The following is a 15,824-nucleotide window of genomic DNA, read 5'->3' as shown; positions in this document are numbered from 1 at the left end:
AAAATAATACAACACAACACCTAAGACACAGACAGTCTCTCAATCTTAACCACTTTTCCTGCAATCTTAACCACGTTTCCTTCCTGCATACACTTTGTTGTTTGAAGCAGTTATAGATGAAAAAGGATTGAATCGAAGTGTCCTTTTCACCAGTGGATCGAAGACATCATGCGGAAATGTGCACACGTCTGCTTCAAGTCTAAAAGCAACACGAAGTTGTAGCGTCCATTATCGAAAAAGAAAATGGCATTATTTAAACTCTTCAAATAGTTCCTATATCGGCGAATGAGTCACGAAAAAGAAAATGGCATTATTTAAACTCTTCAAATAGTTCCTATATCGGCGAATGAGTCACGAAACCTTGAGATAATATGTGTAATTGTCATAGTAGTTGTTGTCGTAGAATCATAATAGCTATCGCCCCCACCGATGATTAAGTTTGAACAAGTGGTCTTGCCGTATGACCTGTGGTAGCAGTCGAGCCGAGCCACCGCTAGCGCCAAACAGAGCTTCGAACTCACGTGGTCTGGTCTCGTAACTTCAACCTGAACGCTCTTCGAATTATTGTCCTACAGGTTTAACTTCTAACGATGACTTCATTTCAAAATGCATGTCATTGTGTTGATTGCCGGTTGTTCGTTCCTTGTGTCATTTAATCGAGGAAAAAACATCCTAATTGCCTTCATTGTTGCGGAATAAGCTCGTCGCTGCTTCCCGGCGTTGCTTTTAGCTTGTTCGCTCTAAACGAACAAAGGCGGAATTTAAGCAACATCTATAGAACTCAAGTGAGTGTAGAGAGTTGTTGCGTATCCTGTGAAAATGTGCAAATCACAAATGCTGAGAGCCTTGCTGAATGAGCGACTGAGTGCCGCCGTCGAAGAAATAGTTGGAGTGTTTGAAAGAACGATTGCAGAATACGAGGAGCAACTTTGTCGAACGAAGGAGGAAAACGAGCGACAACGTCAGCTATTGGACGCCGTTTTCAAGACGCAAGGTGGACAAAGAAGAGGTTTGTGCAAGTCTTTTAACAATCATGTCTAGAACAGTGCAATTTTTCAAACCGGGAAAAACCCAGGAGTATTTCGACAATATGGGAGATTACGTGAAAAGAGCCCATTAAACCTCTGATAAGGACACTTTCGATTCATTTTGGAATGAAGCACTATCGGGACTTAAGCGTCTTTATTTGGCCATTGCACCGTTGAAGAAAACGGCGTCACCTCAGGCAAGTTGGATGATGATTCAAATGTTACACAATAGAGTCATACCTTGGTTAACAAACGACCCTAACACACACACAATTCGTTTACAAACTAACCCGGTGACCGCGTGTCTTGGCATCAACGTGGAACAGTTGTGCGTTCTCTTACACAGCATAATTGTTTTGTTGTTTGTTCATTGAACATAAAACATACAGTAATAATTTGACAGAAAATAAGGTAGATAAAAAAGTAAAAAGAAATAAATCAGTCTTCATTCATCACAGTTATTATGTTCAAGGGAGTAGGATGAAGTAAAAAAACTTATCTCGTCCTACCCCGTTATGTGTTTATATCTACTAAATCATTTTTATATCAATCAGAAAAGAAAAAAAGTAAGAAGAAAGAAGTCTCCATTAAGGCTCTTACTTTACCCTTAACCGTGATATTTTCACAACTTTTGGTTTGTATCGGGATTATATACATCCTCACCCTGGCACTCTTGTGTCAATTTTCTCTTGTATTCATAATGGATATTGCAATACCTTTCTCTATTTATCAACTTAGTTCTGATTTATCATTATATTTAATGTTTAGAATTTATCATTTTAACTCTGATTGCTGTAGGTTGTTTGTACTTTTTTTTGAATTTGTTTTTGAACTCAGCAAGCGATTTATTCATTTTTAGGTCCGTTTCGAGATTATTCCACAGATTAACACCTTTGCTAGATACACTTCTTTGCTTGATGTTTGTTCTTGTTTTGAGTTTTTTGAATACCGGTAAGTTGGTACCCCTTAATTCATAGTTGCTTTCTCGAATTTCGAAAAACTTCTGAATGTTTTGGCAGAGCAGGTTATTGTGTGCTTTGTACATTAATTGGGCGATTTTATCGTATTTAATTTGATAAATAGTGGATTTGTGGGTTCCGTATACGGTATTTTGATCTATTAATAATTCGAATTGCTTTTTTTTTGTAGTTTGAGAATAGGGAGTGTGTTTGTTTTGCAGGCATTTCCCAATATTTCCACACAGTAGGTCATGTATGGTAATAATAATGAAGTGTATAATGTGTACAAAGATCTCTTATTTAGCACTTGCTTGGTTTTGTAGAGGATCCCTACGGTCTTGGCTATTTTTCTTTTTACGTTATCGATATGTGGTTTCCAACATAGTTTTGAGTCTATTACTAATCCGAGAAACTTGGTTTCATACGCTCTTTCTATTTCAATTGAGTTTACCATAATTTTAGCTTGGTGTTTGATTGGTCTTGTGCCAAAAACAATTGACTTCGATTTTTTCAGGTTAAGTGACGATTTATTTCTGTCGAACCAGTTTTTTAATTTGTTTAATTCATTTTCTACGGTTGTCAGGAGCTCTTTCAGATTTATTCCAGAACAGTAGAAAGTTGTATCATCAGCAAATAGGACACATTTAAATAGTTTTGAGACCTTGCAGATATCATTTATATATAAGATGAATAGTTTTGGACCAAGCACTGACCCCTGAGGAACTCCGTGAGTGATTTTCAGTTGATTCGTTTTTTTATTGTTGAGTTGCACGTACTGATATCCGTTTTCTAAATAACTTTTTATCCATTTATAAGCTACACCTCTAATGCCATATCTTTCTAGTTTTTTCAATAATATACTGTGATTTATTGTGTCAAAAGCTTTTTTTAGATCTAGGAAAACCCCAACAGTAAATTCTTTGTAGTCTATATTAGTGGCTATTGCTTCCACAAACTCCATAACTGCCATTGAGGTGGTCCGTTTTTCCCTGAAGCCATATTGATTCTCACTTAACAGCGCATGCTTTTGTATAAAACTATCAAGTCTGCGAGAAAATAGTTTTTCTAATATTTTTGAAAATTGTGGTAGTAGTGATATTGGTCTATAATTTGTAAACAGATGTTTTTCTCCACTTTTATAGATTGGAATAACTTTAGCAATTTTCATTTTTGATGGAAAGATACCAGCTTTGAATGACAGGTTGCATATGTGTGTGAAAGGTCGCACTACATATTCTATAATCTGCTTGATTATTGTCATATCAATATTAAAGCAATCAGTTGACTTTTTATTTTTAAAAGTTTTTATAATATTTGATACTTCTTCTTGTTTTACTGCAGTAAGGAACATCGTGGAGGAGTTTTTTTCTACGTATCTATCCACTTCAAACAGGTCTGTTGGATCAGGAATTTGTTTTGCTAGGTTACTGCCGATGTTGACAAAATACTCATTAAATTCAGTTGCTATTTCTGCAGTTTTTTCCAAAATAGTATTTTTGCCTTTGATAAAATACTCTGGATAATCCATTTTTTTAGGACTATTTCTGATTACTTGGTTAAGTATTTTCCATATTTCTTGTGTGTTACCTTTATTCTGCTCTAATAGTGCATGACAATGATCTCTTTTACTGGTTCTTATAATATTTACTAATTTATTTTTATAGGTCTTATATTTTTTTTCTGCTTCTTCAGTTCTGAATTTTAAAAACAATTTATATAAATTGTTTTTCTTTTTACATGCGTTTTCTATGCCTTTCGTTATCCATGGCTTACTTGGGTCTTTATACTTTTTGGAAACTTTAGTTAATGGAAAATGTTTATCATATAAGAAGATTATGGTAGACTGAAATACTTCAAACGCTGTATTTGGGTCTTCGTTTGAGTAGACCTCGGTCCAGTTTTGTTTTTCTAGGTCTTGCTTAAAGGCATCGATGGAACGTTGGGTTCTTAGTCTTATTTCTGTTATACAAGTTGTTGATTTAGCTTTTCTATCGAAATAATTATGAAAAACTGCAAAAACAGGCAGGTGGTCACTTATGTCATTAATGAGAAGTCCACTTTCCATTTTATGATCAATCTTATTTATAAATATGTTATCTATTAATGTGGCCGTGTCAACTGTTATTCTGCTAGGTTTCAGGATTACTGGGAAAAAGCTGTTGCTGTACATAGTATTTATGAAGTCAGTTGTTTTTTGTGTCTATTTGGGTTTAATAAGTCAATGTTAAAGTCACCACATATTATCCGTGTTTTCTTATCGTTGTAGTAACTGAGCATATCTGTTAGTTTTTTATTGAATGTGTCAATACATGTTCCTGGTGTCCTATAGATGCAACTTATGATGATATTTGATGCCTTTTTATTGTGTATTTCAATGGTTAGACATTCCATTAGGTTTTCTATTGTGTTTGTCAATCTCTCGATTTTACTGCATTTAAGTGCTTTGTCTACATATATTGCAACCCCCCCTCCTTTTTTTGTTTTCTCTATTAGTTGCAAACATTTCATAACCTTCTATTTCCATTTCAGTTGTTTTATCTTCATCAAGCCAAGTTTCTGATATGGCAATTATTTTAAATTTATTTAATTTAGTCGGGTATTCTTTAATTTTTGTGAAGTTTTTATAGAGACTTCTACTGTTTAAGTGTATTACCGAAAGTGCATTTTCCAATTTTATATTAGTGTTGAATTGTTCATCCAGGTAATGATCAGTGTTACCTCTGTACGTCACGTGTATAAAAAAGAGGCAAGACACGAGGTATTTTATGTTTGCCTTTCTTATCTGGCCGTACATTTTTGTGTGGCAAAATCTACAAGTCTTTACTAATCTCAAATAGAAAGCAGTAAAAGTGAAACCCTGCAGTTAATGGGAAGGGGGGGGGGGCAGCAAGTCACTGACAACACTCAAAAGTTTTGGAATTGCCAACAGTAAAGTTTAAGCGATAAAGAGAACCCAAACCGTGATCACAAAATATAGTTTCTTATTCATCTTATGATCATTACATTTTGGGAAAACAATGCACCCAAAGTGCATGTCATGTGTACATACAGCGCCAATGCTCATTTAACTTCTTCCACCTATAGTTTAAACGTAGCTCCTCTGCAACATGCAAAGCTTCTCTCTCAGATGAAATGTTTAGTTGTTAGTTTGTGGCAAGAAAAAAAAAGCAGAACCACTTTTCTGTCAGGCAAGGCATGGTGCGTTTTTGAACAAGCATCATAACGAGCACTACACGTGCTTTTCAGCCATGGCAAATTAGTTAAGATTAATCGAGGGAACATTCTTTCTTTTTCAACTAGCCCATAAAACAAGATAAACATAACTTCGTTCTGGGGCTGAAAAGGTCCTATTTCATTTCGTTTGAATATGAAAATGTACTATTCGAATCTTGGAACAATTGTTTTTTTAAATTGAGATTTATTTGTAAATCTGGCTGGATGGATGTATGGCTTGAGGAGCCGACGATGAGAAGAAAGGAGCGTCAGCGCAGAGCGCCGATGCATATGTGGAACTGGGAGTCAGGGCTTGGAATTGAAGCGGATTACGTGGGACAGGAGATGTGAGCCAATCTCTTTTCATCAATGGACGCTACAGTTTCATGTTTGCTTTCAAAACATACAGTAGCTTGTAGCAGACATGGGGACTTTTTCAGCATGACGTCCCTGATCCACTGGTGAAATGATACTGACACGACTGTCTGTGTCTTATGTGTTTTGTTATTTTGACTTCAAGCTGGCGCCGCGAGAGTGGCTGCCTTTACAGCAGCTCCCATGTTTTGTTCTTCTACTTCTTTAGGTTATATGGTATTGGCAAATAATTGACACACCTGCTAAAAAGCTTTATAATGACCTTATAGAATGATGCAACAAGATGGTCGCAAAGGACTATTTTATCTAGATGAAGCTCCTGAACGCTCTTCAAATTGTGTCCTCCTTGGCAGACAGCAATATCGTATTCAACACAGTAGACAAGTTCAACAAATAATGGAAGCAAGTTTCCCACTAAAGTCTGGACATTTTGCAAATGCGATTTGAATGAACAAAGCTTGACTTTTCTAAACCACGTATGCTCGTCCTCTTTTGTACTACAGATATCAGTGAAGATGATCCTGTGAAGCAGGAGTGGCGCTCCGGAGTGAAGCAGCAGGATCTAGCGCACCCCCACGTTAAAAAGGAAAAGGTGGAAAAGCAGGAGTGCCACTCTGGGGTGGAGCAGCAGGATCCAGCGCGTCCTAACATTAAAGAGGAAGAGCTGGAAGAGCAGCTTCAAAGGCCGGAGTTGCTTGCTGATCACGTTGTCCTGAAGATTGAAAATTGTCAAAGTGAGGAGAACAGAGGGACGAGCAGTAACTCAGGTCGGCATGTGACAACACAAGGTGACGGCGATCACTGCGGAGGACCACAAGCAGACAGCCGCTTTGCTCATCTATCTGTCAGCGATGGCATGACGTCACGTTTGCCGGATATTGATAATAAACATTTGAAAGATGATATGAGATGTCCCACTGACGACAGATGCTGGAAATGCTCTCAGTGTGACAAAGTCTTCTTTAACCAGACCCATTTAAATAGGCACATGGGATGGCACACAGGAGAGAGACCGTTCATGTGCTCAGCTTGCGGTCAAGCATTCTTGAAGGAACCACACCTGATCACGCACACGAGGACGCACACTGGAGAGAAACCTTTTTCCTGCTCGGTCTGCAATAAAAGCTTCAGCGTTCGTTTCACTTTAACTCAACACATGAAGACACACAATCGGGAAAACCCCTTCAGGTGCTTAGTGTGCGATAAGAGATTCGCTTATCCAGTATCCTTGATAAGGCATGCCAGCACGCACACTGGAGAGAATCCACATCCCTGCTCGGTCTGCAACGCAAGTTTTCGCCTTCGGTCGTCACTCGTGATCCACATGAGGAAACACACTGGACAGAAGCGGTTTTCCTGCCCTGTATGCAAAAAATGTTTCTGTGCCGCTGCAACATTGAGGAATCATATGAGAATACACACTGACGACGGCAACTAGCTGTGCCATTTGAGGGACTCCTGAGTCCCTCGAGTACCATTTTGAACAGTTTGCACGCCTTTGATGTCTACGTTGTGATGTTTATAATCAAAGTTGACAGGAAAAAGTGGATACAGTGTTCCACAACATATTTTAGATTCATTACTAGTGCTGCCACAAATTACTGCTTTGCTACAGAAGTCAACTAGTCATGATAATAATTGGGATTAGTGAACTAATTGGATCATATAAGAATTGTATAAATACACCCTTCTCGGTTATTTAGGCATCAATATTTTTTTATGTACAGTATAAGTGAAATCAGAAGAGTACAATTTTGGAAAAAGTGTGCTCAAGAAAATTGCAATAAACACTTTTTTTTAAACCTTTGCTTATCCAAATAGTTTTTCTTTGCTTCACGTGTGTCTAATTTAGACAGATTTGATCTACAAAATCAAAATGAGGTCTGCACCTGAAATGGGGAGGAGGAATATATTTCATAGCATTCCAATGTGGTGCGAGGTTGGGGCAAGCACGTCGAGCTCTGTTACTTTGAGTACAGGAGAAAATTGTAGTCTGTGAACTCGAGCAAAATTTTTTTGAAAATTTTGATTGTAAACTCATCTGAGATTAAGCCGAGGTTCCGTTTTAGTTTTCCACTTCGCTTGAGTAGTGGAAGGTCTGAATCAACACTCAAAGCTCAATACGTTCCTCCCAAATCCAGGCAAAAATAATGTGTGTGTGTGTATATATATATATATATATGTGTGTGTGTATATATATTAGAGCTGTCAAACGATTAAAACATTTAATCCAAGTAAAAATGCAACTGTCATAATTAACTCAAATCAACTAAAAAATTAATCGTGATTACTCACACATTTTTTATTGTTTCTTAATTTCCTCTTACATTTTTTGTCCTATTTTTTCCCCATTTTAATGCTCTCATCAACATGGAATCAATCAGTTTTCTATGTGCCAAATGCAAATATTTACTGAAATAACAATTTCGATTTTCAATTTTACATAAAGGGTGGCCCGGTAGTCCAGTGGTTAGCACTTCGGCTTCACAGTGCAGAGGTACCAGGTTCGATTCCAGCTCTGGCCTCCCTGTGTGGAGTTTGCATGTTCTCCCCGGGCCTGCGTGGGTTTTCTCCGGGTGCTCCGGTTTCCTCCCACATTCCAAAAATATGCATGGCAGGCTGATTGAACACTCTAAATTGTCCCTAGGTGTGAGTGTGAGTGCGAATGGTTGTTCGTCTATGTGTGCCCTGCAATTGGCTGGCAACCGGTTCAGGGTGTCCCCCGCCTACTGCCCGAAGACAGCTGGTAAAGGCTCCAGCACCCCCGCGACCCTAGTGAGGATCAAGCGGTATGGAAGATGAATGAATGAATGAATGAATGTTATTCACTCGATTATGTGTGAATAACTGCACCAAGTGAAAAAATTGTTCACGTAAAGTTGAAAATTGAAATTGTTATTTCAGTAAATATTTGCATTTGGCACATAGAAAACTGATTGATTCCATGTTGATGAGAGCATTAAAATGGGGACAAAATAGGACAAAAAATGTAAAAGGAAATTCATAAACGATAAAAATGTGTGAGGAATCACGATTAATTTTTTAGTTCATTTGAGTTAATTATGACAGTTGCATTTTTAATTAGATTAAATATTTTAATCGTTTGACAGCTCTAATATATATATATATATATATTATATATATATATATATATATATATATTTCTCATCTCACCCCTCGGGTGGTGTCCGTCCCTCATTCAGCTCGGGTCCTCTACCAGAGGCCAGGAAGCTTGAGGGTTCTGCGCAGTATCCTTGCTGTTCCCAGCACTGCACATTTCTGGACTGAGATGTCCGACGTTGTTCCCGGGATCAGTTGCAACCACTCATCTAGTTTGGGGGTCACTGCCCCGAGTGCTCCGACCACCACAGGCACGACTGTCACCTTTACCTTCCAGGCTCTCTCCAGCTCCTCTCTGAGCCCTTGGTATTTCTCGAGTTTCTCATGTTCCTTCTTCCTGATGTTTCCATCACTTGGGACCGCTACATCCACTACAACGGCTTTCCTCTGCCCTTTATCTATGATCACGATATCTGGTTGGTTCGCCATTACCGTCTTGTCAGGCTGGATCTGGAAGTCCCACAGGATCTTCGCTCTGTTATTCTCCACCACCTTCGGAGGTGTTTCCCATTTTGACCTTGGGGTTTCCAGTCCATACTCCGCACAGATGTTTCGGTAGACTATGCCAGCCACCTGGTTATGGCGTTCCATGTAGGCTTTCCCTGCCAGCATCTTACACCCTGCAGTTATGTGTTGGATCGTCTCAGGTGCCTCTTTGCACAACCTACACCTTGGGTCTTGTCTGGTGTGGTATATCTGGGCCTCGATGGCTCTGGTGCTCAAGGCCTGCTCCTGAGCAGCCAGGATGAGTGCCTCTGTGCTGTCCTTCAGGCCAGCCCTCTCTAGCCACTGATAGGACTTCTTGAGATTAACCACTTCAGTTATGGTCCGGTGGTACATCCCGTGTTGGGCCTTGTCCTCCCATGATGGTCCCTCTTCCAATGTATGTTCCCCATTGTCTGAGACATTCTCTGAGTACGTCATCCGTTGGAGCCTTCTCCTTGATGTATTCATGGAGCTTGGATGTTTCATCCTGGACAGTGACTCTCACACTCACTAGTCCCCGGCCTCCATCCTTTCGGCTTGCGTACAGTCTCAGGGTGCTGGATTTGGGATGGAACCCTCCATGCATGGTTAGGAGCTTTCGGGTCTTAACGTCCGTGGTCTGAATCTCTTCCTTTGGCCACCTTATTATTCCTGCAGGGTATCTGATCACTGGCAGGGCATAGCTGTTTATTGCCCGGTTTTTATTCTTGCCATTGAGCTGGCTTCTTAGGACTTGCCTCACACGCTGGAGGTATTTGGCCGAGACGAGGATTTTTTAAAATATATATATAATACCTGTAATTATCATTATTAAACATAACTATTTACAAAAAACAGTTCAAGGCATGCTGTGTACTCCTTCAAACTAGAAAAGTCTTACATATCAGTTTGCATTTTGGGCCTCATCAAAACTCAACGAATAAAAAACGATCATAGATTTTTACATTTTTCCAATAATTAAACAGCGGGGACCATTCAATAAAGCTTCACAGGACTGCTTACGCCACCTACACATGGGCTGTTGGGAAGTCGAGATGAGATCGTTCAATTTAAGCCTCAGCAGTGACCTAGCACCGAGTCTTGGCTGGCTACTCTTGACTGCAAAACACATTGTGGTTTTGCGCCTATATCAGTCATCTCTGGCTCCATGGGGGAGAATAAGATAAACTTTTTACAAGTATCGTTGTTACGATGGAATTACGAGGTGTAATCAAAAGAGGGCAAGATGGAGAAGCCAAGATCATTGCTCAGTAATCTAAAATTATCATGAAAGACCGGAATGAAGTACTTGGGTGCCTGATCACAATTTTCAAAGAAGTCTTGCTGGAACCGCGTTAAAGCGGAGCGTATCCAACTTAAAACCATAAAATACCGGTAGCAGGCAATTTAGTAAGTTCTGGAGAGAAAGTGAAACTAAGTAATGCCACACACATATCTTGACAGATAATGAATGTATGGCATCTCATGCGTCAGCCAATCAGAGTGGCCTAGAATATTAAAAGTATATTAATTTAGAGGATAAATGATTCAGAAAATCAATTGATGGACATCGTATATTGAATACACATACAATAATTTGAATGTGGTTTGTTTTCATGGTACAGTTCTGAGTTTAGAGTTTAACTCTTGAATTTTACACAAGAAACATTCTCAAAATTAAAGTGAAAAAAATGTAACATGTCATAGTGTAGTGTATATATATTTTAATAGAAAAAAACAGCTCAACAATGTTGGAGCAACACTGCCATAGCAGATAGACACCCTATTAAAAAAAGTCATGAAACTTCTGGCTTCAATTAAGTGTGTAAATGCCACTAGTACATGAAACACCACACATACAGTACTTGTCGTTAAGCATTCTCACTACCATGTTTTTTCATGTGCTGAACCAAACCTGAACGAACTCTAAAGCCTGTTTGGCAGATCGAACAAGAATGAGTTTTTTCTCCTGTGTGCGTTCTTGTGTGTGCAACAAAATTTCCCTTGAGGGAAAAGCTTTTCCCACAGAATCAGCAAGAAAATGGTTTCTCCCCAGTGTGCGTTCTCATATGTCGTGCCAATGCTGAACTATCGTTAAAACGGGTGCTGCAGGCCAAGAAGGAAAAAGGTTTTTCTCCGGTGTGTGTTCTCGTGTGTGTAATAAAATTTCCTTTTTGGGTGAAACATTTACCACAAACAGAGCACATGAATTGTTTCTCACCAGTATGCGTTTTTTGGTGTTGAATCAGTGCTGAACCATCACTAAAACTTTTGTCGCAGGCTGCACAGGAAAAAGGTTTCTCGCCAGTGTGCGTTCTCATGTGTGTTCTCAAATTTCCCTTCTGAGAGAATTTTCTGCCACACACGGAGCATGCAAAGGGTTTCTCTCTGGTGTGTGTCATCATGTGTCGTTTCAAGATTTTCTTGTTACTAAAAGTTTTAGAACACTGAGAGCATTTCAAGCGTTTGTTGTCTGTGTGAAGTGTCAAATCACATTTGTGGTGTTCATCATCAGTGTTAGGCGAATCTGACATTTTGTCTTTGCGATCTGAGAGTGGTGCTAAGAGGCGGCTGTCTGCTTGGAATCCGACACAGTGGTCTTCATCACTTTCTTTTTCTTCATCATCATCATCATTATTGTCATCATTATTTTTCACAATGACACGATTAAATGGCAGTTGGGTGAAAGCAGTCTCATCGTCCTTTTCTTTTTATGAGGAGACTTCTGCTGTTCAGGATCAAAATCTTCATCACTCACATCTGCAGGACACAAGAAAACAAAGAGATGATTAGAAAAGACAAACTTGGCTCACCTGTCACATGATCCTTTGCATGATGTCACCAGAGAAGAGTAGCTACGGAGCCCCAGAAATCACATGGTGATCTTTTTGTTGTTGTTGTTTTGTAGCCACAATAGAAAATATAATGCCCACATGTAATTCCAAAATGTGGCCACATCATTTTAATTTAACATCATGGACAATTTGCGTGACACAATGCATGATGTCCTTAAACTTGCAGCTCTACTGGAAAAGCAACCTAGCTCTAAGTAGGCATTGTAATAATTATTCCTTGCAATGCTCGGCTTTTCAGAATGTCTGTGAGTAATATAATCAAAGTATATTGACATCATATTTCAGATCTATTTCCATTATATAACTTTTGTCCCTATCAAGATGACCCATCTGGGACGGAGGGCGGGGCCCACGCGCCCTTCACGGACGAGCTGCCACTGATCGATTCTCAGACTTAAAATATCAATGTGTGACTGTCGTCATTTCAGACACAGAATTGTAGCGCCTCAAAGCAAAGAGTTGCAAGTATCTATTAGAAGACGCACAGGGACAACACAAAAATCACAGCGACCAGAAAATTAATAACGCGGCTGAGACTGCCTTTCTTTTACTTTTTGACCTTGTTTTTAAAAGGCTTCCAACATTTGAGCCAACGTGTACATTGTAACATAAGATGACCGGAGTTTAGCAGCTTTAATAAAAATAAAGCCGACCTCCTGAACCGGTCAACTCTTATTAATATTGGTTCCAACCAAATCTTTCAAAAAAGGTGCTCTTAATACCTTCATGCAAATGGTGTGTGCCACACTCATTCAGCATTTGAGATTTAAAATGGAATGTAATCAAATAGAAATTTAAATGCTTCGTGTTAACATTTTGTTTAACATACAGACCAAAGTTCATTCTTTTTATTTTTTACTGATGTACCCCCTGGGAAATATTTTTTTGAGTGTGGTAGCCCATTATCAGTGTAATGCATTTTCAGATAAGGGGAGGCGGGAGTGATTGATTTAAAACAAATACATATTATAAAGCATAATACCAAGTTGTTTTTAGTTTTGTTTTAATACCTGTCTGTCACACCATCTATTTGGATTAAACTCTTCAATTGAAAAGCTTTCACATGATCATCATCTTCTTGACACTTAACAATGACACCAGTCAATGGCAACCTGGTGATATCACGGTCCTCTTCCTCTTTAATGTGGGATGACTGTGGTTACTGCTTCTCATGATGAAGGTCTTCCACTTTTGAACCAATATGGCAGACTGAACTGGTAAAAAGTTTCCTCATGTGTGTTTTTGTGTGTCTTTTTAAGTTTCTCTTTTCAGAGAATCTTTTACCACATACTGAGCACGAGTGTGTGTTCTGGTGCGTGTCCTTAAGTTTCCCTTTTAAGAGAATCTTTGATCACAAATTGAACAGGTGAAAGGTTTCTCTCCAGTATGCGTTCTTGTGTGTTTTATCATGCTTCCCTTGTCTGGGAATCTTTGACCACAAACTGAGCAGGAAAAAGCTCTCTCCCTGGTGTGTGTTCTTGTGTGTGTGTTCAAATGTCCCTTCCGGGTGAACCTTTTGCCACAAATTGAGCAGACAAAAGAGCTCTCCCCGGTGTGTGTTTTTGTGTGTGTTCTTAAATCTCCCTTCAGAGAGAATCCTTTACCACAAACCGAACAAGAAAAAGGCTTCTTTCCAGAGTGAAATCGTGTGTGTGTTCTTAAATAGGAACGGCTCCAGAAACTTAATTTGCAGAGTGGGCAGGCAAAAGGTTTCTCTCCAGTGTGTTTTCTCATGTGGTCTGTCAAACTACTCTTTTGAGTTACCTTAAGACCACATACTGAGCAGGAAAAAGGTTTCTCTCCAGTGTGTGTTCTTATATGTCTTTTCAATGATGACTTGTTGAAAAACGATCTGTTACACTGAGAGCATTTGACATTTTTGGAGACACAGTGACCTGTCAGATCACCTTTTGAGCGTTGATCATCACAATCATCATCATCATCATCATCATATGTAATGTCATGATCCGATAGTGGAGCTCAGAGGGCATGTGCTTGTGATTCTCCAAGGGTGTCTTCATCATCTACTGTTGTTATGTGTTGACTTGAGCTGCTGCTTGGAAGCTCAGCCACTACTTTTTCCTCACTTTGACCTTTGTCGTCATAGTCTTTACTCTTCAAAGGGACACCAGTCAATGGAAAGTGGGTGATATCATTGTCCATTTAGTTGTCAATACAGAGGAGCGCTTCTTCCTCCTTTTCTTCCTTAATGTGAAGAGGCCGTGGCTGCTGCTGATGCTCAGGACAAAGATATTCTTCACTGATGTCTGAAAGACATTTTCAAGGATGACAATAAAAAAAAAATGATGAAAAATATCACTCACCATAGCTGCATATCAACGAGCCGTGCCAGTTTGTATTCCAACAAGTATTGATTACTATTATGAGAGTAACGACACCATGCAGTATACTAGCATTCCCATTGATTCCGCACTTGGGCGAGATACAGAGAAAGAGAGAGAGAACGAAAGAACCATCCAAATATTGTTTAGTATAGACAGGCAGCAAGCCTTGATGGATGCTAGATTAATAAAATTACCCCTGCTGTGGTGCCTCATGAAACACAATATAATAAATATTTAAATGTAGTATTGGGAGATTGATAGGGCTGCCAAGTGGGGTGGCGAGACATTTGTAAAACTGCCAATGTGACATCGGTCTTGTTTTGATTCAGTGGCACTTGCAAAGGTTTATGTCAGGTTTCATAAGGCCGATGTCAACATAACACCTCAAGTAACTCAATATTCGAAAACATTATTAGATTCTATTTCGCACCAAAATTATAAGACATAAAATCATTGTAAACCCTCACATTTAGGGACTCGCTGACGGACAAACAAAATAAATTGGGCTTCAGTCACACCGAGAGTCTATTTACAACATCCCTTAACGACCCTAGATTAGTTTATCAATTTATTGTTAATTAGACTTTCTGGCTATATCTAGCAGCACAACACACAATGTTGTTTGTCCTCGTATTCGGGTGTAAAGTCAGTCACTCACGTTCTATTACTCGGAAGTACGCTGGCAAACACAAACTTCTATAAATACAGAACATTTGGTGTTAACGGAAAGTAGTTACTCAACAAGCTGTCTTAAACGCTAACAAGCCTGTTCGGTGTAAGACAGGTTCGGGCTTCGAGAAAAAGGAATCCAGTAATTGACGTTGTCGCTCGTTCTTCTCTTTCGATTCAGAAAGTTCCTCCGTGTACTCTTCTTTCATAATTTTTTTTACACATTTTCATACGATTGTCACAGCAACGTATACGTTCCCCTCTGTTTAGCGATCTGCTTTAAGCTAAGCTAGTTAGAAAAGCTTCAACGTCCACCGAGACGAGTGTATCCCAAAATATAACGCATTATGCTTTACACCAGTAGAAAGGGGGTGGATATGACGTGTCGAGCCTTTGATACGTTCAGTCTTAATCCAGTTGAAAAAAATGTTTTAACCTAACCGTACACAGAACACAGACGTTTATAAACGACAGAAGCGAATCTGAAGCAGGAGCTGTGCGGGAATTCCATTTGGACAAACCGCATGCGAACAGTCCTGGTACGTTCCTTCTTTTAGGCGAAGCAGGGATCAGAATACAACAGCCAAGCACTGACAAGCATAAATAGAGGAAAATATAGAGAAGAAAATAATAATAATACTGCATTTTATTTAGAAGCGCCTTTCAAGAAACCCAAGGACACTTTACAATAACAAAAACAATAAAACACAATACAGGTTGAGCATATTGTTTTTTTTCTCCAGTGTGTGACTCATTAGGTTTACTTTTACAGAGATGCTTTTACCACACACTCAG

At 39.1% G+C, this 15,824-nt stretch overlaps 4 protein-coding genes across 5 annotated transcripts in view; 1 reads left to right on the top strand and 3 right to left on the bottom strand.

Moving 5' to 3' along the window:
• The window catches only part of apip (APAF1 interacting protein), a 239,912-nt gene that overhangs the window by 210,119 nt on the left and 13,969 nt on the right, over positions 1–15,824 (bottom strand). The window lies entirely within an intron of this gene.
• On the top strand, positions 452–7,740 carry LOC127599346 (zinc finger protein 572-like). Its single transcript, XM_052063252.1, has 2 exons — positions 452–1,009; positions 6,079–7,740. The coding sequence occupies exons 1-2, from the start codon at positions 820–822 to the stop codon at positions 7,011–7,013; spliced, it is 1,125 nt and encodes a 374-aa protein (XP_051919212.1). The 5' UTR covers positions 452–819; the 3' UTR covers positions 7,014–7,740.
• On the bottom strand, positions 12,737–13,992 carry LOC127599873 (gastrula zinc finger protein XlCGF49.1-like; the record flags this gene model as incomplete). Its single annotated transcript, XM_052064086.1, has 1 exon — positions 12,737–13,992. A coding segment is annotated over one exon (642 nt), but the record flags the coding sequence as incomplete, so codon positions are not given.
• Positions 13,883–15,824, bottom strand: part of LOC127599384 (zinc finger protein 572-like) — a 101,224-nt gene continuing 99,282 nt past the window's right edge. Inside the window, exon 3 of the mRNA XM_052063327.1 lies at positions 13,883–14,039. Coding sequence (XP_051919287.1) covers positions 13,996–14,039 — 44 coding nt within the window. The 3' untranslated portion in view covers positions 13,883–13,995. The remainder of the gene's footprint in view (positions 14,040–15,824) is intronic.

Source organism: Hippocampus zosterae, chromosome 4 (assembly GCF_025434085.1).
Source record: "Hippocampus zosterae strain Florida chromosome 4, ASM2543408v3, whole genome shotgun sequence".
Lineage (NCBI taxonomy): Eukaryota > Metazoa > Chordata > Actinopteri > Syngnathiformes > Syngnathidae > Hippocampus > Hippocampus zosterae.
This window is presented reverse-complemented; position numbering and strand designations above follow the sequence as displayed.

Excerpts from the sequence above, each read along its gene's own strand:
- LOC127599346 (XM_052063252.1), top strand. The coding sequence starts at position 820 with ATGTGCAAATCACAAATGCTGAGAGCCTTGCTGAATGAGCGACTGAGT. Across the intron at positions 1,010-6,078 it reads GCAAGGTGGACAAAGAAGAG|ATATCAGTGAAGATGATCCT; the intron begins GTTTGTGCAAGT and ends TTTGTACTACAG.